The sequence below is a fragment of the Phyllobates terribilis genome, unplaced genomic scaffold, assembly GCF_046119375.1.
Source record: "Phyllobates terribilis strain yellow unplaced genomic scaffold, ASM4611937v1 Scaffold_11__3_contigs__length_659146591, whole genome shotgun sequence".
Taxonomy (NCBI): Eukaryota; Metazoa; Chordata; class Amphibia; order Anura; family Dendrobatidae; genus Phyllobates; species Phyllobates terribilis.
Genome location: NW_027362771.1, coordinates 283,612,692 through 283,633,508, shown reverse-complemented (window position 1 = coordinate 283,633,508; position 20,817 = coordinate 283,612,692). Strand labels below are relative to the sequence as shown.

At 41.0% G+C, this 20,817-nt stretch overlaps 1 protein-coding gene across 4 annotated transcripts in view; it reads right to left on the bottom strand.

Annotated features, from left to right (window-relative positions):
* The window catches only part of USP6NL (USP6 N-terminal like), a 224,722-nt gene that overhangs the window by 47,597 nt on the left and 156,308 nt on the right, over window positions 1-20,817 (bottom strand). For all 4 annotated transcript variants that reach the window (XM_073652402.1, XM_073652401.1, XM_073652400.1 and 1 more), the window contains 6 exons: window positions 16,559-16,666; window positions 14,952-15,061; window positions 11,862-11,910; window positions 5,903-6,023; window positions 5,661-5,755; window positions 1,061-1,126 (listed from right to left, as the gene is read on the bottom strand). In XM_073652402.1, coding sequence (XP_073508503.1) covers window positions 1,061-1,126; window positions 5,661-5,755; window positions 5,903-6,023; window positions 11,862-11,910; window positions 14,952-15,061; window positions 16,559-16,666 — 549 coding nt within the window. The remainder of the gene's footprint in view (window positions 1-1,060; window positions 1,127-5,660; window positions 5,756-5,902; window positions 6,024-11,861; window positions 11,911-14,951; window positions 15,062-16,558; window positions 16,667-20,817) is intronic.

The window sequence follows — 20,817 nt, the reverse complement described above, 5'->3', positions numbered from 1 at the left end:
TAAATATTATGAGTACCTCTAGAGTTCAGTATGCGCTCAATACTTTATGCTTGTAAATGGATAATCGTTTGTGCTGGAACAATGGACAAAAGCAGGTTAAAATCAGCTATTTATTAGTGTTGAGCGAGTATGTTCTATTAACCCTTTCGCCGAGTATGCTCGGGCCGAGCTCCGAGTATTTACAGCTGCTCGATGATATGGTTGAATCGCTCCCATGTGCATGATTTGCAACTGTTTGACAGCTTTATTACATGTGAGGAATGTGTAAGAAATAGACATTCCTCACATGTAATAAAGCTGTCAAACAGTTGCAAATCATGCACACGGGAGTGATTCAAACATATCACCGAGCAGCTGTAAATACTCGGAGCTCGGCCCAAGCATACTCGGCGAAAGGGTTAATAGAACATACTCGCTCAACACTACTATTTATGTTTGGATACAAAATGTTGGCCATGGATAGCTTGACAACTGAACAGACCCATTTCTCTTTTACCAACACAAATTATGTCTGTCTAAATGCCTCTGAATGGGCATTGCGCATATTTGTGGCTGTGAATAAGTTCAGCGATAAAAACTCGGCCCTCGTAGACAGTATAAATGTAATGCATGCAGGGAGATCGGTTGGTCATCTGCTCATCATACAGTAAGGATTGTGGATTTCTGATTTTCTAACAATGATCATATTTCCTTATGGGGAAACAAAACACATCCAGTGTGAACATTACAGTTAGGTCCAGAAATATTTGGACAGTGACCAAACTCTTCATGATTTGGGCTCTGCATATCACTATTTTTTTTATTTAAAATGAAACATCTGCAATGCAACTGAAGTGTAGACTTTATGGTTTAAATAAAGGGGTTGAACAAAAATATCCTGTGAAACTTTTAGGAATTGCGATCATTTTTCTACCATGGGAGAACATATAACCAGATCAATTAACATTACAAATGTTCTACATAAATTTTCCTTTATTTGGATATTTCATATTCCTGCATCACAATTACTAAAAAAAAAAAAAAAAAAAAAACTGCAAGAGTACAGAAACGTTATATTTACCCGATCTAGGAAGCACTGGAAAAACCACTTCATGGTATAAAGACTTGTATAGAGTTCCTGAGTTTCCTGGGGGGGGGGAAACAAACAAACAACTTAGTTATTAGATTCAACAATACTTGAGAAAACCTAAATGAATTGTTAAATCTGCACAAGGATAACGTTTTTCCTATAGGTCTTGCTATTTATCTGTAAATCAAGCCATGTACCCTCATTCATTGGCACTGGCCTTAGCTTGAGACACTGATGTGACATTGAGGATAAGATATGGAACTATTTTATCATGCCTGAAGATGTACATTTAAATAGTCAATTAATCCAATTTCAATAGACCTATTCTTTTTGATTTTCTTACCAGAATATTTAAAGAAAGAAAGACCAATATAAAAGCACAATGAGTGTGCAGTCCATATTATGCTTTGGACAATATTTATGCACCCTGGGCATTATTTTTTGTCACCTTGCATCATATATAAAACAATTTGGGTGCTTTTTTAATAACAGACTTATTTTATGGGAAGTTTCGGCCTAATGATCACTAGTTTTGTGCACCATGTTGGAACAAGAGAGGCGTCACTGTGCAGCTATTCTTCCATGAAGACAGCTAACTGTGGGATGAAATCTGCAGAACCACATTTTTCTACCCTATGTGCACAGAATATTGTGTGATACTATTCCTGATGACTGATGGTGATATATTACTGTAAAAAAATGCAGCCATGTCAACCTTATTCAAGTGAATCCCCACTAACACCAAGCACAGAAGCCCATGATGAACAACACTGCGGCAACACCACAAGCTGCTGCCAGGCTAAGGTGCCACAGGCTACTCTACAGGTTAGTCAGCAGTAACAAGACTTCTAGTGGCCTGCATGTAAGGAACAAAGGCTATATTGCCAGGTCGGACTGAGGCCAGAGTAGCGTATTAATTCAAAGTTATCCAGGCTTACAGCTTCTATCAATTTCCAGGAAAACAAAACAAGCGGAAGTAAAGTCATTGCTGAATTCAGGTCACGGCAACCTTAACATTTCTATAGACCGAGCACTGTAGCCTGCCTAGTCCAGGAAACATTTTAATAAATACTTATTTTCATCAATTTGTCTTATACCCTTTCAAAATCAGAGGATGTCAGCCAATTCTCATACTGTATATCCCCCAAATATGTGAATAACAAATCATATTATACAGGCAAGGATGTGCAAATCGGAATATAGCAATAATCATAAAAGGTTACATGCGTGGCTAAATTCCGTGCCGAAACATGGCTTATAATTACAACGAATTAAAAAAAAAAGGTTGCTCTACATCCCAGACTTCTAAATCCTGACAGCATGCGGTGCACACACTCATAGTCTTTACCGGTCTAGTCGGTAAGAGCGGGCTGTCATGTGACCACAAGTATGCAATTTGCATACATTCAGTCATGAACAGACTAGACGTGCTTGGCTTCCCTATATTAATTTGTCAGAATGTGACCGGAAGCATTCACTGGCAGTGCTGGTCAATCCTGACAGTGTGCGCACCATAAGGATATAGAAGTCTGCAGTCACAGAGTAACAGCAGTGCAGGTAAATGAACTTTCATCCATATACAAATGTGGGCACTTTAGTGCACCAGTGGAATGACTAAGGTTTGGTGCACAATTATACCCTATGATTTGCATATTTAGCACTGTCTTTTAACATTTAGCAATGACTTGTGCCATATATAACATTAGATCTTCATTTTACATGGTTCATGTTCTAATAGAAGTGATAAAAATTGCTAATCAACAGATCTTACCACCTAGAAAAAAAAAGCATCAACTCCTATGAAAGTGGGCTCTGGGTGTTATCAGAGCACTTCCCTAGCCTCTGCCCCCAAAGCCCATCCTTCTTCCAATTGACTGACAACCCCGTACACTGTGTAGTCAAGGCAGTGAGCTGTCAGTCAAGCAAAGGAAGAGTGGAGCCAAAGTGGCAGAGACTTAAGAAGTGCTTTGGCACTCCCAGAGCACTTAAAGTGCACCTATCACTAATTTTTTTATTATTTAAATTAAATACAGATGTAACAACATTTGTCATTTGACCAAAACATTATAAACAAGGCATATACCAAGTGGGAAAAAAATCCTTTTCTTGGCAGGAGCCTCCACTCAGAGCTGACTTCAGCTGAAGTCGCAACCAGGCAGGGGAATTCTGCTGTGCTGACGTCACTCTCCCATGATGCAGTGCATCAAGGAAAGTGAACGCAGTCTGCCGATCTGAGCCCAGACACTGTAACTGAGCTGGAAGAATGCCAAGAGTGTGCAAAGCAGTCATCAAAGCAAAAGGTGGCTACTTTGAAGAACCTAGAATATAAGACATATTTTCAGTTGTTTCACACTTTTTTGTTAAGTATATAATTCCACATGTGTTAATTCATAGTTTTGATGCCTTCAGCGTGAATGTACAATTGTCATAGTCATGAAAATACAGAAAAATATTTAAAATGAGGTGTGTCCAAACTTTTGGTCTGTACTGTATATTTATTTATGTATATTTTCAACAACCGCCACTCCAGTGTTTTAATGCTACATTGTGTTTGCTAACTGTAAGAAGGCTAATGGATGTTTAGAAAACCCTTGCACAAGTATGTTAGCCCAGCTGAAAACGGTTTGGCTGATTTGAGAAGCTATAAAATTGACCTTCCTTTGAGTTAGTTGAGAATCTGGAGCATTACATTTGTTTGTTCTATGAAACTCTCAAAATGGCCAGAAATAGAGAACTTTCATGTGAAACTCGACAGTCTATTCTTGTTCTTAGAAATGAAGGCCATTCCATGCGAGAAGTTGCCAAGAAACTGAAGATTTCCTACAACGGTGTGTACTACTCCCTTCAGAGGAGAGCACAAACAGGCTCTAACCAGAGTAGAAAGAGAAGTGGGAGACCCCGCTGCACAACTGAGCAACAAGACAAGTAAATTTTTAGAGTCTCTACTTTAGAAATCAACGCCTCACAGCTCCTCAACTGGCAGCTTCATTAAATAGTACACGCAAAAAGTCAGTGTCAACATCTACAGTGAAGAGGCGACTCCGGGATGCTGGCCTTCAGGGCAAAGTGGCAAAGAAAAAGCCATATCTGAGACTGGCTAATAAAAGGAAAAGATTAATATGGGCAAAAGAACACAGACATTGGACAGAGGAAGATTGGAAAAAAGTTTTATGGACAGACGAATCAAAGTTTGAGGTGTATGGATCACACAGAAGAACATTTGTGAGACGCAGAACTGAAAAGATGCTGGAAGAGTGCCTGATGCCATCTGTCAAGCATGGTGGAGGTAATGTGATGGTCTGGGGTTGCTTTGGTGCTGGTGAAGTGGGAGATTTGCACAAGGTAAATGGGATTTTGAATAAGGAAGGTTATCACTCCATTTTGCAACGCCATGCCATACCCTGTGGACAGCGCTTGATTGGAGCTAATTTCATCCTACAAACAGGACAATGACCCAAAGCACACCTCCAAATTATGTGTGAACTATTTAGGGAAGAAGCAGGCAGCTGGTATTCTATCTGTAATGGAGTGGCCAGCGCAGTCACCAGATCTCAACCCCATTGAGCTGTTGTGGGAGCAGCTTGACCGTATGGTACGCAAAAAGTGCCCATCAAGCCAATCCAACTTGTGGGAGGGGCTTCAGGAAGCATGGGGGGAAATTTCTCAAGATTACCTCAGCAAATTAACAGCTAGAATGCCAAAGGTCTGCAATGCTGGAATTGCTGCAAAGGGAGCATTCTTTGACGAAAGCAAAGTTTGAAGGAGAAAATAATTCTTTCAAATAAAAATCATTATTTCTAACCTTGTCAATGTCTGGACGATATTTTCTATTCATTTTGCAACTCATTTGATAAATAAAAGTATGAGTTTTCATACTTTTTACATAATTGTCTGGGTGACCCCAAACTTTCTCTGGCGCTAAATATAGTATATATAGATAGGAGACCACTTTATATAGATTGTCCCCCTTTCTATTACAACCATTTGATAAATGAGCTCTTAGGGTCACTACACTGCTGAGCAGAGGCGCTGCCTAGCAACCAGCCTCTGGGGGCGTGTCTCAGAACACAGCACGCTGAGCTGCCAATCCCAAGATGGCGGCTCCCAGAACTGTGATTCTCTTATTTCATAACGCAAGTAATTCTTCCAAAGGTTATTTATTTCATGTTTATTTATATCTAAAGTCTCCTTTCTGTAACATACCATAATATGTGTGAAGGCGATAGGTCCTCTTTAAGCTCAAGGAGCAACAGATTGCATAAGTAAAGGTGTGGATGACATTATCTTTCAGAAACAAACATAACCATAGAAACCGTTTGGGTGTGAGAGTGTGGGGAATCATTCTGACAGATACAAGTGACCCGAAGACTGCTGAGTATAGATAAGCTAGGTATAAATAGTAAATGGAGGGGGAAATGCAATTTAGATATAAAAGTCAGTGGAAGGAAAGTATTTATGAAGATAAAGATTTGACCCCACAAATGACATCTTACCTTCATATATTACTATTAAAACTTTGATTTAAAACATGAGTACAATCTGAAGCCTCCAGTAACCCATCCAGCCCATATTGCCTGTATAGTTTACTTACAAAGTGCTGTTTAAGTTTAGGCATATATTTCTTCATTATTTTATCATGATGTTCCTGAAATCGCAATAACTTTGGAAAACCTGGGACAAAAAAGCCTATAAAAAAAAAGAGAAATGGAAAGCATGCATGTTAAATATATGTTTATATAACAAACATGCATTGAACATACCAAGAGATGATGAATTATCAGACACACATCACTCTAAATGAGAGAATATGAAATTAACGTGAGCGACTCTTACCATGAAGTGTATGCTTCGACCCAGAGAACAGTCGAACAAGGGCCCAAAAGGCATCTTCTTCATTCATGTACATGAGTAGTATTGCAGTTATCTGACTCATGCCCTGACAATATCCAACTTCCTGCCCAAGAGAACAAAAGAAAAATACAAAGTTACTTTACGAAAATAGCTCGTACTACAACATTGAAAGTTAAGAGGTTTGAATGTTGGAGTCTGTTTACACTAGTGGCGCGGCTGCCGTATATAACACTTCAATTAGTCAGTGAGATCCTTCTGAAACCTTTTGAGTTGTAGGACTTCTGGAATTATCCAGTGTGGCCTGTAGCAATAATACTAGTTTCCTTTTGAATTGTCTGATGACATGAAAGGTTTTAAATTTACAAACTATCACAACCCAGCATTACACGACATTTGTTAGGTCACATGTATGTGCCCCAAATTTATATGTGGGTTTGGCATCATGTGAATTACGGACACACACCAGGTAACATGGTAGGGGTGACCAAGGGAAGTTGAAGATAAATCTTTGCAGAAAACTTACTGAGATACTATAAGATCTTTCATGGCTGTGACCTCAAAAGCTTCAAGGTAAAAGGTATAGGTACCACAATTAATTGTATTAGGATGGGGGAATGTGCAGCAACTCCTAGCCAAGGTGAAGTGAGGGTGGATAGTTAACCTTGGTAGCATGGTGCCTAATGATCTTATAAAAACAAGGAAAAACTCAGTTTTTGATTAAGTTCTTTACCCTGCAATTAGATTGTTTTAATTTGTATTTTGCCTTGCTTTACTTTTGAAATTATTTATGTGATCCTTTTACAAAAGGAGCTATTCCTCTTCTACCATTTCTTGTCCCAGTTTTGAAACAGGAATGGATGATACGGATACATTTCTTGGCCTCAGATACCCTTGCTCATTGGGATTATTGGGACTATTTAAAGGGAACCTGTCCCCCACCCCCAAATATTTTTAACCTGCAGGATATGGGGTTAATCTGTAGATTATTCTAATTTCTAAGCTAAGCGGCTGCCATATTGAAAGGAGAGCTACAGGGAGGAGATTAAGTTTATTCCTCCATGAAGTCTCCCTTTATACTCCATCCTGGTATGCATGGCACCCCTTGATACCCCATCCTGGTATGCATGGCACCCCTTGAACCCTCATCCTGGTATGCATGGCACCCCTTGAACCCTCATCCTGGTATGCATGGCACCCCTTGAACCCTCATCCTGGTATGCATGGCACCCCTTGATACCCCATTCTGGTATGCATGGCACCCCTTGAACCCTCATCCTGGTATGCATGACACCCATTGAGCCCCCTTCACGCTGCCTACAAAAAAAAAATAAATAAATAAACACTCATACTCACCTCCTCTCTCCTCCAGCGCTGTCCCGCTCTGCTGCCAACACTCTCACTGTGTGAGCCGCGCATGGCAGGGAGCGCATGGCGTCCCTGCCATGCGCCCTCACACAGTGTGAGACGCTGTGCTGGAATAGTCACTGCTTCCCCCCACCAGGACTCTGTGCGTGAGGAGCAGTGACCAGTCTGTTCAATAGCCGGAACACTACCGCAGTACGGCTCCTGCTGCCGTTTTGCGGTCTGTGTGCCCGCTATTAAAGACCATGGATATTCACTACAACCCATGGGAGTGGGTTGTAGGGAATATTCATGAGCTTTAATAGCGGGCCCGCAGCCCGCAGAGCAGCAGCAGGAGCCGCGCTGCGGCTCCAGTGTGCCGGCTATTAAGAGACATGAATATTCATTGCTCTCCACGCCCATGGGTGTTGGGAGCAGGGAATATTCATTTTCTTTAGTAGCGGGCACAGCGTAGGCTGCAGCAGGCAGCTGCTGCCTCCTATGCCATGCGGATCTCCCGCTGCCGCTCCTCCATACCCACCACCACGCACAGCCATGTATATAGTTTTCGGACTATAAGACGCACCCCCCACTTTCCTCCAAAATTTGAGGAAAAAAGTGAGTCTTACAGTCCAACAAATACAGTGTATAATTTATATACAGTACAGACCAAAAGTTTGGACACACCTTCTCATTTAAAGATTTTTCTGTATCTTCATGACTATGAAAATTGTACATTCACACTGAAGGCATCAAAACTATGAATTAACACATGTGGAATTATATACTTAACAAAAAAAGTGTGAAACAGCTGAAAATATGTCTTATATTCTAGGTTCTTCAAAGTAGCCACCTTTTGCTTTGATGACTGCTTTGCACACTCTTGGCATTCTCTTGATGAGCTTCAAGAGGTAGTCACCGGAAATGGTCTTCCAACAATCTTGAAGGAGCTCCCAGAGATGCTTTGCACTTGTTGGCCCTTTTGCCTTCACTCTGCGGTCCAGCTCACTCCAAACCATCTCAATTGGGTTCAGATCTTGTGACTGTGGAGCCCAGGTCATCTGGTTTAGCACCCCATCACTTTCCTTCTTTGTCAAATAGCCCTTACACAGCCTGGAGGTGTGTTTGGGGTCATTGTCCTGTTGAAAAATAAATGATGGTCCAACTAAACGCAAACCAGATGGAATAGCATGCCGCTGCAAGATGCTGTGGTAGCCATGCTGGTTCAGTATGCCTTCAATTTTGAATAAATCCCCAACAGTGTCACCAGCAAAGCACCCCCACACCATCACACCTCCTCCACGCTTCACGGTGGGAACCAGGCATGTAGAGTCCATCCGTTCACCTTTTCTGCGTCGCACAAAGACACGGTGGTTGGAACCAAAGATCTCAAATTTGGACTCATCAGACCAAAGCACAGATTTCCACTGGTCTAATGTCCATTCCTTGTGTTCTTTAGCCCAAACAAGTCTCTTCTGCTTGTTGCCTGACCTTAGCAGTGGTTTCCTAGCAGCTATTTTACCATGAAGGCCTGCTGCACAAAGTTTCCTCTTAACAGTTGTTGTAGAGATGTGTCTGCTGCTAGAACTCTGTGTGGCATTGACCTGGTCTCTAATCTGAGCTGCTGTTAACCTGCGATTTCTGAGGCTGGTGACTCAGATAAACTGATCCTCAGAAGCAGAGGTGACTCTTGGTCTTCCTTTCCTGGGGCGGTCCTCATGTGAGCCAGTTTCTTTGTAGCGCTTGATGGTTTTTGCAACTGCACTTGGGGACACTTTCAAAGTTTGCCCAATTTTTCGGACTGACTGACCTTCATTTCTTAAAGTAATGATGGCCACTCGTTTTTCTTTACTTAGAATTTGTATTATGGCAAGAAAAAAGCAGCTAACAGTCTATTCAGTAGGACTATCAGCTGTGTATCCACCAGACTTCTGTACAACACAACTGATGGTCCCAACCCCATTTATAAGGCAAGAAATCCCACTTATTAAACCTGACAGGGCACACCTGTGAAGTGAAAACCATTTCCGTTTACTACCTCTTGAAACTCATCAAGAGAATGCCAAGAGTGTGCAAAGCAGTCATCAAAGCAGAAGGTGGCTACTTTGAAGAACCTAGAATATAAGACATATTTTCAGTTGTTTCACACTTTTTTGTTAAGTATATAATTCCACATGTGTTAATTTGTAGTTTTGATGCCTTCAGTGTGAATGTACAATTTTCATAGTCATGAAAATACAGAAAAATCTTTAAATGAGAAGGTGTGTCCAAACTTTTGGTCTGTACTGTAATATTATATATATATATATATATACATATATACATACATATAAACACACACACATTGCTGTATGTAGATCTCTAAACACAAAAATCCTGCATCTCTCTCATTTCAGAACATATAGTACAAAGTACAGAACTTTTAATGATAGTAATTTAACAGCACGCTAAAAAGAGTGAAAACCCATTTAAGAAAACTGTAGTTTGAAATATAATGATTTTAATAATAGGCAGTCTTTTCTTCAAAGGCGCAGGCTGTGAAGTCTATGTACTTAGAATTTTTTTTTTCAATTCAACACAAGGACTGTGGCTAGTCAAGCTTTCAACACATTGCCAGGTTCGGAGGGTTAACAAGTCTGGTTTTGACACCATGCAGAACTTTTGCCAAGAGATTTCTTGCATACACTTAAATACCATCTGGTTGTACAGAGATGTAGCATGTGCAGCGCTCCCCAAGCTGTGTGAATTCTCTGCGCATTGTGACCAACATGATAATTACACACAGATGTTTCTGTAAAAGAGATGGCGAGACCACTGATATTAACACAGAATAAGGGACCTGCAAGACTTTCCGAGCACAGGTAGTGCAAGCTATATATAGAGGCTTCATGTTGGGCGATTAGAAAAATTATCAGAACCTTCTACCCCTGCCACCTGTTCAGAGTCTTCAATATGGGAGCAGATTTCCCAGCAAGCACCTTCTGTGCTTTAGCTATAATTTAATGCAGATGAACTGGGGTATTCATCACTCTGTACAATTAGGCCTCTAGAAATTGCACATTATTTCTATAAAAAACACAAGAGCGTCCGTGATAAAACATACGGTTCTGCACTGAACAAATGTTTTATTTTCTTTCCATTTAGGTGAGAAAAAAAAGAAAAGCAGAACAGAATGCTAAAACCAATCTCCCGATGCAGACTAGGAGTACAGGATCCGATCATGCAGTGAGGTTTGGGTAAAACTACTCATGCTGTACATCTAATGCAAAGTCTACATTTATAACATTAGAATAAATCCCATGTGCAGCGTGTCAGTAGGTGCTGGACCTCCACATGGAGAGAGCTGGTGTGTGGGCTATCAATCACCATTGTAATCAGATTGCCACAACGTGAAGACAACGTACTGGTGAAGACTACAATCCATCTTAATTCCATGTACTAATGGGAACTGGCGTCAAGTCAGGAGTTAACCTCCCAGGGCAGGCTAGAGCATAACAAGCGACTGGTTCTGGCTCATTACATGAGGGTCGGAAAAAGAGGTGGCTACAAGGTCTCATTAACATATGGTATTTTGGAGTTTGGCATTATACATGTACATCGTCCCCTGGCAGAGCACTGTCTGGCTGTACACAGTCACAAAACGTCGGCACTGCTGAGGCCCAACTCTAGCTCAATAGATCAGAAAATGTATGTAACAAGCTCATGAAAAATTCTGTTTGTCAATAGGTAATAATTCAATAAAGAAGGTCAGCAGTTAACCCCTTCTCACTACATGACACATTACTAAATCATGAAGCAGTTGCAGGTCTATGGAGCAGGATCATGAGCTGACTCTGACTTTATTAACAATAATAAATAGAAAATACCTCCAATTAGAAATTTAGTATAGTTCTTCTGATAAGCTATGTTGCTTACCCCATGTGCAGGGCATTGTAGTAGCTTAGGTATCCATGGTTACGACCACAAGTATAGTGACAGTTGTTAGTGATTGTAACCATGGATATTTAAGCTACTGCAATGCTGTGGACATAGAGTAAGTGACATAGCGAATCAGAAGAACTATACTACATTTCTCATCGGAGGTATATATTGGGATAGAATGGTGGAGATGGGAATACCCCTTTATGTATCTGTCTCTGTAAAAATTTGATGCATCAAAAAACAAAAATTTTATAAAGGAATCTACCCCAAAATGGTATCTATACAAATGTCATCTTACCACATAAAAAACATGCCATCTCAACTCAAATTACAGAATACATTTTACAGGTATCAGAAAAAAATGTCCCACAAAAACAAGACTATATGGCTCTGTTCACTATTAAAATTATGAAGAAAAAAAACAGGTTTTGGAGGATATACCAAGAAAATACAAAAAAACAAATGAACTAAGATTGGAAAACAATTCAATTGTTAAGAGAAAAAGAAAAAAAAGTAATATTAGTATCTGTTTCCAATTTGAAGAAAAAACATATTCCTATCAGGTTTTGTGGGCTATCAGACCACATCAACATAAGAGGTCTTCTTCTTCACACATTTTCATAAACTGGGATTATGGAGAAAATTTGTGATCTTAATTATACTTTAAATAACCACTTACCGTATTATACAATGAATATGCAGCCAACACATGAAATAAAGCCTGTTGCCTGTGGGATACAACAAAAACTTTCAGCAATATATCATTAATACGGCTTTAAAACATTTCATAAATGTCATCCAATTTTGCATTTATATATGAAAAACCATTTGCGGTGCTCTAATAAACTAACAAGAGGCTGAAAGGAACAAAGCATGTGAAATCAATATGAAAAGTACTGACAGCTCTATACAATAGAGTTTAGCCTGGAAGGGCTTGTACTTCTGTTATAGAAAACTTCAATATGATAAGTGGATCTATGAAGATCACAAGCTGTACACATTGCAACAACATTCAAGTCAACCAAGTGGCTTCGTACTTGTCCTGATGGTTTTAAAAAATAAGTTCCAATCTCAGGGTTTGGCTTTAATAAAAATAAGTCCAAGTTTTACAGTCATGTTTCAAAAATATGTCTGAAACCTTCTCTAATTACTCCGTTAAATTTTAAAAAATCTTCAAATTGGAAGTGAAATGACCTGCATCCACTTATATCCAACTGCAGCAAATGCCAGAGAAAGTCAATCTGATAATGGCAGAAACACTGGGAGAGTGAGAAATTCCTTGCTATGGCCCTGTAGGAACCCATCGGCTGAGGACACTACACAACGTCAACATTTAGGCAGTCTGTACTGAACCCATTTTATATTTTCAGACAATTTGATTTCATAACACGCCCTCTGATGAAGGACATGCCTATTAGAGGTAATATGGCCGTAGCCTGCTGCTGTTTGTCTGTACTCTCCCCATCGGATTTTTATTGCTTACTATGAAGTTATGAGGAAGATTTTTGCATTATATGGTGAGTGCCATCATCGTCACTTCTACAACTTGGGCCTATTAGAAGCAAAAGCTGTAAGATCTGTCTTTTGTTACTTATCAATCGTTTGGGTGACTGCATGAACTGTACTATTACACTTACTATATCTGGCATAGTATGGTAAAGCTATGATATAAGCGGATTTATAAAAAAAAAAAAAAAAATTAATGCTGCCCTATTGTAATATGTAGTGTCCGGCCAACAGTATGTCCTATTATCTGTGAGATATATTGTATAACTGCATTATTTATATTCTAATTCTGTTTAAGAATTTGCACTAAAACTGATATTTTTTTTAGGGATATTTTGGTGTTTTGACTCTTTTTGAGCTTTATTTATGCTGAAGTTTTTTTAGTGTAATTCTCTGAAGTATTGCAGGATCACCATGGCTCAGTGGTTAGCACTGCAGCCTTGCAGTGCTGGGGTCCTGGGTTCAAATCCCACCACAGACAACATCTGCAAGGAGTTTGTATGTTCTATCAGTGTTCACTTGAGTTTCCTCCAGGTACTCCGGTTTCCTCCCACACTCCAACGACATAACTGAGTCCCCAATGGGTACAGTGATGATAATATTGGTTAAGTGCTAGTGCTGTAAAATGTGAATAAAATAAACACTGTACATAATGGACGTGCCATGGCTGTATACCGTTAATTGTTCAATACATGGATAGCCTTTGAGGGAACACTTCTGTCTCTTCAGAAAGTGGTGTCAAATGAATTAAAGCCCAAACTTCTGAAGTGAAAGGGAGTTGAGCTGCAGTACCAAGAATGGCCACTACACTCTGTATTGTGTACCTGGGTTTCTTTCCAATCCGTGCATTTGCTACATGTGATGTCTCGCACCATTTACACGAGTCAGCTTTACACAGCCCTATTGGAATGTGTAACATATGTGCTGGGAGTACCTCCACCAGACACCAAAAATGGTGTAGGTAGAACCTTACAAAAGGATCAACGCAATTCCAAAAATCACACAACTGGCAGAGATGGCAACAACTGCCTCACTTTTCAACATATTGTCCAATTCAGTTGTAAAAGGGATGGTCCAATACCTATAATGCCCTTTATAAATACTTCTCTTTAACTTCTTTTGTAATTCGCTTTATTATAAAAATCCTCTACCATTCTCCCTATATCGTTCTTTTTCCCCTTATTTCCTATGATGTTACGTTTGAGGGGAGCCTGAAACGAGATGTCACAGAAGGATGGCCCTGCGTTAACTTCCCCCTCGGAAACAGGACGTAGGTATCAGACAACCCCTTTAAAGGGAATCTGTCACCCCCCTGGGAGATATCAGGCCTCTACTAACTATGGGCATACAGGTGATAGAAATGTAAATCTATACTTACCTGTATGGCCCATAGTAGAGATCGGCTTTGAAATATCTTTTGATAAAATCCGTCTTCCTATGCTTGGCGTCCTGGGGACGCCAAGAAATCCCCACCTGCCTACTTAATTGAAATATTCCCCCCCTTCCAGCACGTCACATGGCCCTGTGACGTGCATTCTAAGTCTGTAGATTCCGCGCATGCGCAAAGCGCCTATAACGCAAGGCGCGTTTTTTTTCTCCCTGCCCTATTTTACACTGCTAGGCTCTAGTACGCAGGCGCGTCACTGACTTCCGCTCCGGTGACCTCCGGCGTGCGCAACAAAAAGGTTTGGTCCCCACTTCCTCCCGGCATCCTGATAGTTGGGAACTATATTGTATCTATGTATACACGTGTACATATATGTATGTATACATATACACAATATAGTTCCCAACTATCAGGATGCCAGGAGGAAGTGGGGACCAAACCTTATTGTTGCGCATACCAGAGGTCACTAGAGCAGAATCACAGTGACTCCCCGGCGCCTGTGCACTAGAGCCCAGCAGTGTAAAATAGGGCAGAGAGAAAAAAAGATGCGCCTTGCGTTATAGTCGCATTGCGCGTGCGTGGGATCTGCAGACTTAGACTGCATGTCACAGGGCCATGTGATGTGCAGGGGAGGGGGGGATATTTCAGTTAAGTAGGTAGATGGGCATTTCTTGAAGTCCTTGAACCCCAAGCATAGGAAAACGGATTTTATAAAAAGATATTTCAAAGCCGATCTCTAATATGGGCCATACAGGTAAGTATAGATTCACATTTCTATCACCTGTATGCCCATATTAGAGGTCTGATAGGTCCCAGTGGGTGACATTCCCTTTAAGGAGGATGTGCTATTCTTAGTGGATACAAGGTTGTACATACTTAACACCATATCGATCTCTAAACATTATGTGGTCTCGAAATGTCCGATTCACATCCAGATCAATCTGTCTGATATCAGGTGAAAGGTTTCTTGCTTTTTGTTTTAGAATCTAAAAAAAAATAAATAAATAAAAATGTAAAATACAGCAAATTATAAGACTCAGCAAATCCTTGTAACTGCTGGTAATATTCTTCTCATATATTCAAATTCCTTCAATCCACGATTAATGAGATCTGACGGGTGACGGATTATTCTTTGTTAGTAGGTCTAATGGGTAACGTTTCTCCTTGTGGAGTACCAAGTCTGTGTAATGATACTTATTAGGTCACGTAAAGCTCCTCTGGAAATTTAAATATGCAAATGACCTTGTCAGAGAGGAAGAGGACAGGAACCCTAGTGTCACTTTTTGGATGTAGTAATCCTAAAAGTCAATATCGACCCTTTAAAGGGCTCTTGCACAGCATATGACTTTGGATGAGAAGCTAAACCAGAAACTCCATTTTGTTGCTTCATATCTGAAGTCGTGAGCAAAGGCCCTTAAAGTCACCGTCAGCCAGTTAAAGGATAGCTACATCCAATAGGTGACTCCAGAATTCCTGCCTTCTTGCTCAAAAAAGCCATTTGCATAGTAGGAGGTCATGAAAAATTATCATCATGTAGCTAAGTGTGAGGAACAAGCGTCAAATAGTCAAAATTAAAAAAATAAATAAATCAATATTCAGATATTATATCAATATCAAAAATATTTATACAAAATTTAAGTTTTATGAAATAATTAGCGATGAGCGCAAGTGCTTGTTACTCGAGTTTTCCTGGGAGCTTGGGTATGCACCGAGTATCACGGGTGCTCAAGTGATATGTTAGAGTCCCCGCGGCTGCATGTTTCGCAGCTGTTAGACAGCCACAAAACATGCGGGGATTGCCTGTGTTTGTGAGGTAATCCCCGCATGTTTTGCGGCTGTCTAACAGCAGAAAAACATGCGGGAGCGGATATTGAACATGTGACTTGAGCACCCGCGATACTCTGTGCATACCCGAGCACCCTAGGTAAACTCAAGTAACGAGCATTTGCACTCATCACTAGAAATAATGCTTGAATTCTGGGGTCTATCGTTCCTAAATGCTGTAGCTTTAAAAGTAGAAAGTAACGACTAACTTTAAAGGGGTTTTCCCACAAACAAAAGCTAATTTTAATCAATGGTTGTGTCTGACCGTGTACGGATCATACCACATCTCCTGGGCAGGGGAGGAAACAAAAAAGAGAGACATCGCAGAGGATTAATTTTATGAGGTAAAAAATTTCACTGCCTGTTTTTAAACAATGTTTACCTCAAATAAAGAATCCTCTGTGATCCCCTGCTGTAATGTCTGTATACTCTTGCTTCCTCCTATGTCCAGGAGATGTGGTATGATCAGACCATGCTCCAGCACGGTCAGACACAGCCATTGTTTAAAATGAACTTTTGTTTGTGGGAAACCCCTTTTAAAGTTATTTTGGCAGATTATCACCACTGATTTCAGCATGTGCAATGTCGAGGGTGAAATACACTGCCACTTCTGAATAAAAGGTCTACAGAGAAAACTGTAAATTCCAACAAAACCTTACTGTATAAAGATCTTTCTTCTCATCTTTTAGTTTCGGGACTTCAAGTATTAGAGACCATACTTGACCACGCAGCTGAAGGGGAATTCCTTTGTAAATTCTTCTGTGAAGCTTTAAATGGAAAAAAAAAAATTATATAAAAAAATTGACGCACTTATTCCATTATTCTATACATACAGCTCTGGCAAAAATTAAGAGACCACTGCACAGTTTTCTAAAAATCCCCATCTCTACATGTCTGACAGCCATTCTATTCCAGTGTCAGTTGAATTCCAACCACAGTCCACCTCATTCTACTTAATGTGCTTCTGATTAGGTCATCACCTGAACCAAATCTAATGTAAGGAGGGAAAGTATAAAAAACACTGCTGTGGTCTTCACAATCCTCTCGCAATAGGACAAGCTGGATGGCAAAACAAGTGCTAGGAATAGCTCAAAAGTAATTTGAATGAAAAAATTACTTTTAACCATGCCAAAGGAGTTGAAAAGAAAAGTCTTGAGGAAAAGAAGGGCTCAATTCTGGCTTTACTAGCAGAGGGATACTGTGAGCATCCATTACAACAAGGTCAAGCAGCAGACATTGGGGACAACAAAGCTACAGACTGGCAGAGGGCGAAAGCGACACTCCACTGACCGGGATGACCATCATCTTATTCGAATGTCACTCAGCAACCGCAGGATGACATCAAGTGACCTACAAAAGGAATGGCAAATGGCAGCTGGGGTGAAGTGCACGGCAAGAACAGTTCGTAACAGGCTCCTAGAGGCAGGCCTCAAGTCATGTAAATCTAGAAAAAAGCCTTTCATCAATGAGAAGCAAAGGAGTGCCAGGCTGAAGTCAGCCAAAGACCATAAGGATTGGACCACAGAAGTCTGGAGTAAGGTAATCTTCTCTGATGAGTCTAATTTTCAGCTTTGCCCAACACCTGGTTGTGTAATGGTTAGACGTAGACCTGGAGAGGCATACAATCCACAGTGTCTTGCACCCACTGTGAAATTTAGTGGAGGATCGGTGATGATCTGGGGATGCTTCAGAAAGGCTGGAATTGGGCAGGTTAATCTTTGCGAAGGACGTATGAATCAAGCCGTATACAAGGTTATCCTTGAAAAACACTTGCTTCCTTCTGCTCAGGCAATGTTCCCCAACTCTGAGGACTGCTTTTTCCAGCAGGACAATGCTCCATGCCACACAGCTAGGTCCATCAATGCGTGGGTGAAGGAGCACCACATCAAGACCCTGTCATGGCCAGCCCAATCTCCAGACCTGAACCCCATTGAAAACCTCTGGAATGTAATCAAGAGGAAGATGGATAGTCACAAGCCATCAAACAAAGAACAACGGCTTAAATTTGTGTGCCAGGAGTGGCATAAGGTTACCCAAAAGCAGTGTGAAAGACTGGTGGAAAGCATGCCAAGACGCATGAAAGCTGTGATTAAAAATCATGGTTATTCCACCAAATATTGATTTCTGAACTCTTCCTGAGTTAAAACATGAGCATTGTTGTTCCTAAATGAATAAGAACTTGTATTCTTTGCATTATTTGAGGTCTGAAAGCACGGTTTCTTTTTTTTATTATTTTGACGATTTCGAATTTGCTGCAAATAAATAAAAAAAAATTAGCTTTGAATTTCAGAGACATGTTGTCAATAGTTTATAGAATAAAACAACAATGTACATTTTAGTCAAAAATAAACCTATAAAGAGAAAAATCTAAGAAAATGAAAATTTTGCAGTGGTCTCTTAATTTTTGCCAGAGCTGTATATGTTAATCAGACTGCACAAAAATGAATAGAAGTATATACAGCTACTTTCATTGACAGCTGCTTCCTTCATGGAGTATTAGGATATGTTCACACATCATGTTTTTTTCAGCAGCAAAATCTGATATCTTGCCAGGAGTTTGTTCAGGATTTTTGCTGTCGCTTTGCTTTTCTTTGGTGCGTTTTTTCACTGTCCTTTTGTTTCTGTTAAGCATATACATAAAAGTTCAGTGAAAAAAAAAAATCTTTCAAAAACACCATGCAAAGCACAAAATCCTGAACAAAAGAAAACATGATGTGTGCATGAGATTTCTGGCTGGTACTGCAAAACGCAACAGAAAATTTGCATTAAAAAACGCATAAAAAAAACACTGAAAAAAACATAATGTGTGAACATAGCCTTAAGAGTTTCAGCAAACATGGCTTCATTTACATGTTTTAATGTAAATATGTTTTTGAAGGTGGAAAACTGTTGGTTATAAAACTAGTATTGAGTATTTCTGAAAAGACGTCACGCACCACAATTACATCTATGCATATTTTCCCGATTTCACTGTAAACAGGCCTACTCATGAAAGACGTAGTTACTTACCCGTAACGGGATTTCTCAGAGCCCATGAAGGCACCACGGAGAGAGGGGATCCGCCCTTCAAGGACAGGAAACCTACAGATAAAAAGGGCGGCAACTCTCTCCCGCAACAGTTGTTTACAGAGCACAGAGTGGACCCCTAGGTTAGTAACACAAATTTTAACATTTTTAAGGAGCTTACCAGACACACCCTGTGACTAAACATAGGTAATAAATAAATGTGCACACCCATGCGTGAAGGGAGGGAATGTACAGGTGCCGTCATGGGCTCTGAGAAATCCAGTTACCGGTAAGTAACTACGTCTTTCTCCTTCCCCCATGACGGCACCACGGAGAGAATTGCAGAGAAGTGTCGTTTAGGGAGGGACCACCGCTTCCAGAACCATTCTACCAAAGGTAAGGTCCGAAGAAGGTTAGATCCAGCCGGTAGTGCTTTAAAAATGGTAAAGGGGGAAGACCAGGTTGCAGCTCTACGTATCTGTTCAATTGTCCTGGGCTTTCTCCGCCCAGGAGGCTGCCACTGCCCAAGTCGAATGAGCCTTTAAATCCTCCGGGGCAGTCTCCCCGCTTGATGAGTATGCCAGGGAAATGGCATCCCTTATCCACCTTGTCAGTGTGCCCTTGGAAGCTTTCTGTCCCTTTCAAGGTCCCTGGAAGAACACAAAAAGAGACCTATCCTTCCTATACTCCCGTGTGGCTTCTAAGTACTGGATAATGCACCTTCTGACGTCTAAGGTGTGTAGGTGGTCTTCCCCCGTTTTTAGGATTTGAGCAAAAGGAAGGGAGGGTGACCTCCTGCGATCTGTGGAAGTGTGATCCCACCTTAGGAAGGTATGCTGGGTCAGTCCTAAGTGTCACCCTGTCCTCTAGAATTTGCGTAAAGGGGGCCCTGCTGATAAGGCTTGTATGTCGCTAACTCTACGTGTAGGTCTGAGGGCTACTAGGAGAGACGTCTTAAGAGATAGGACTTTTAGAGATGCATTCGCTAAAGGTTCAAAGGGATGTTTGGTTAGGGCTGAAAGAACTAAATTTAAGTCCCAAGGAGGAGTATTCCGGGAGGGGATGGGCCTAGACCTGTGTGATGCCTTGATGGACCTAGAAATCCACCTATTTCTGGCCAGGTCGCAGGTGTATAGGGCTCCTAGTGCCGCAACCTAAACCTTTAGAGTGCTTGTGGCCAGACCCCGCTCCAACCCCTTTTGCAGGAACTCCAAGATGGAAGTAATGGGGGCCTCCCCTAGTACCTTCGAACCCCCAAATGAGAGGAATTTTTTCCAGGTTTTACTGTCAAGTCTGGTGGTTACTACAGAGTAGGAAACCCGTAGAGTGGAGATTAAATTTGGGGAAAACCCTCTATCCCTTAAGAGCGCCCTCTCAAAATCGAGGCTGTCAAGTGTAGATTTGCTACCTGAGGGTGGAGGACCGATCCCTGGAAAAGGAGATCCGGAATCTCCGGAGGAACCCAGGGGTCGGAGGTGGACATTATCCTCAGCCAGGAAAACCAGGGCCTCTTTGGCCAGAAGGGGGCGATCAGAATTATGTTTGCCTCGTCTTCCCTGACTTTCCTCAGAACCGCCGGAATCAGAGCGATCGGAGGAAAGGCATAGGCTAGCTGGTGGTTCCATGGAATTGAGAAGGCATCTAATGCCACTGGGTTCCCCTTGGGGTTGACTGAGCAGAATATGTCCACTTTTTTGTTTTGCCAGTTGGCGAATAGGTCTATGGAAGGGTTCCCCCAAAACTCCATGATTTGGTTGAACACCAACTGATTCAGCTCCCATTCGCCCTGTCTCAGCTGGGTCCTGCTCAGAAAGTCTGCTCTGATATTTTCTGTTCCTTTTATGTGGAGTGCAGACAGGGACTCTAGATTGTTCTCAGCTACCTGGAGGATGGATTTTGACACCGGTAGTAG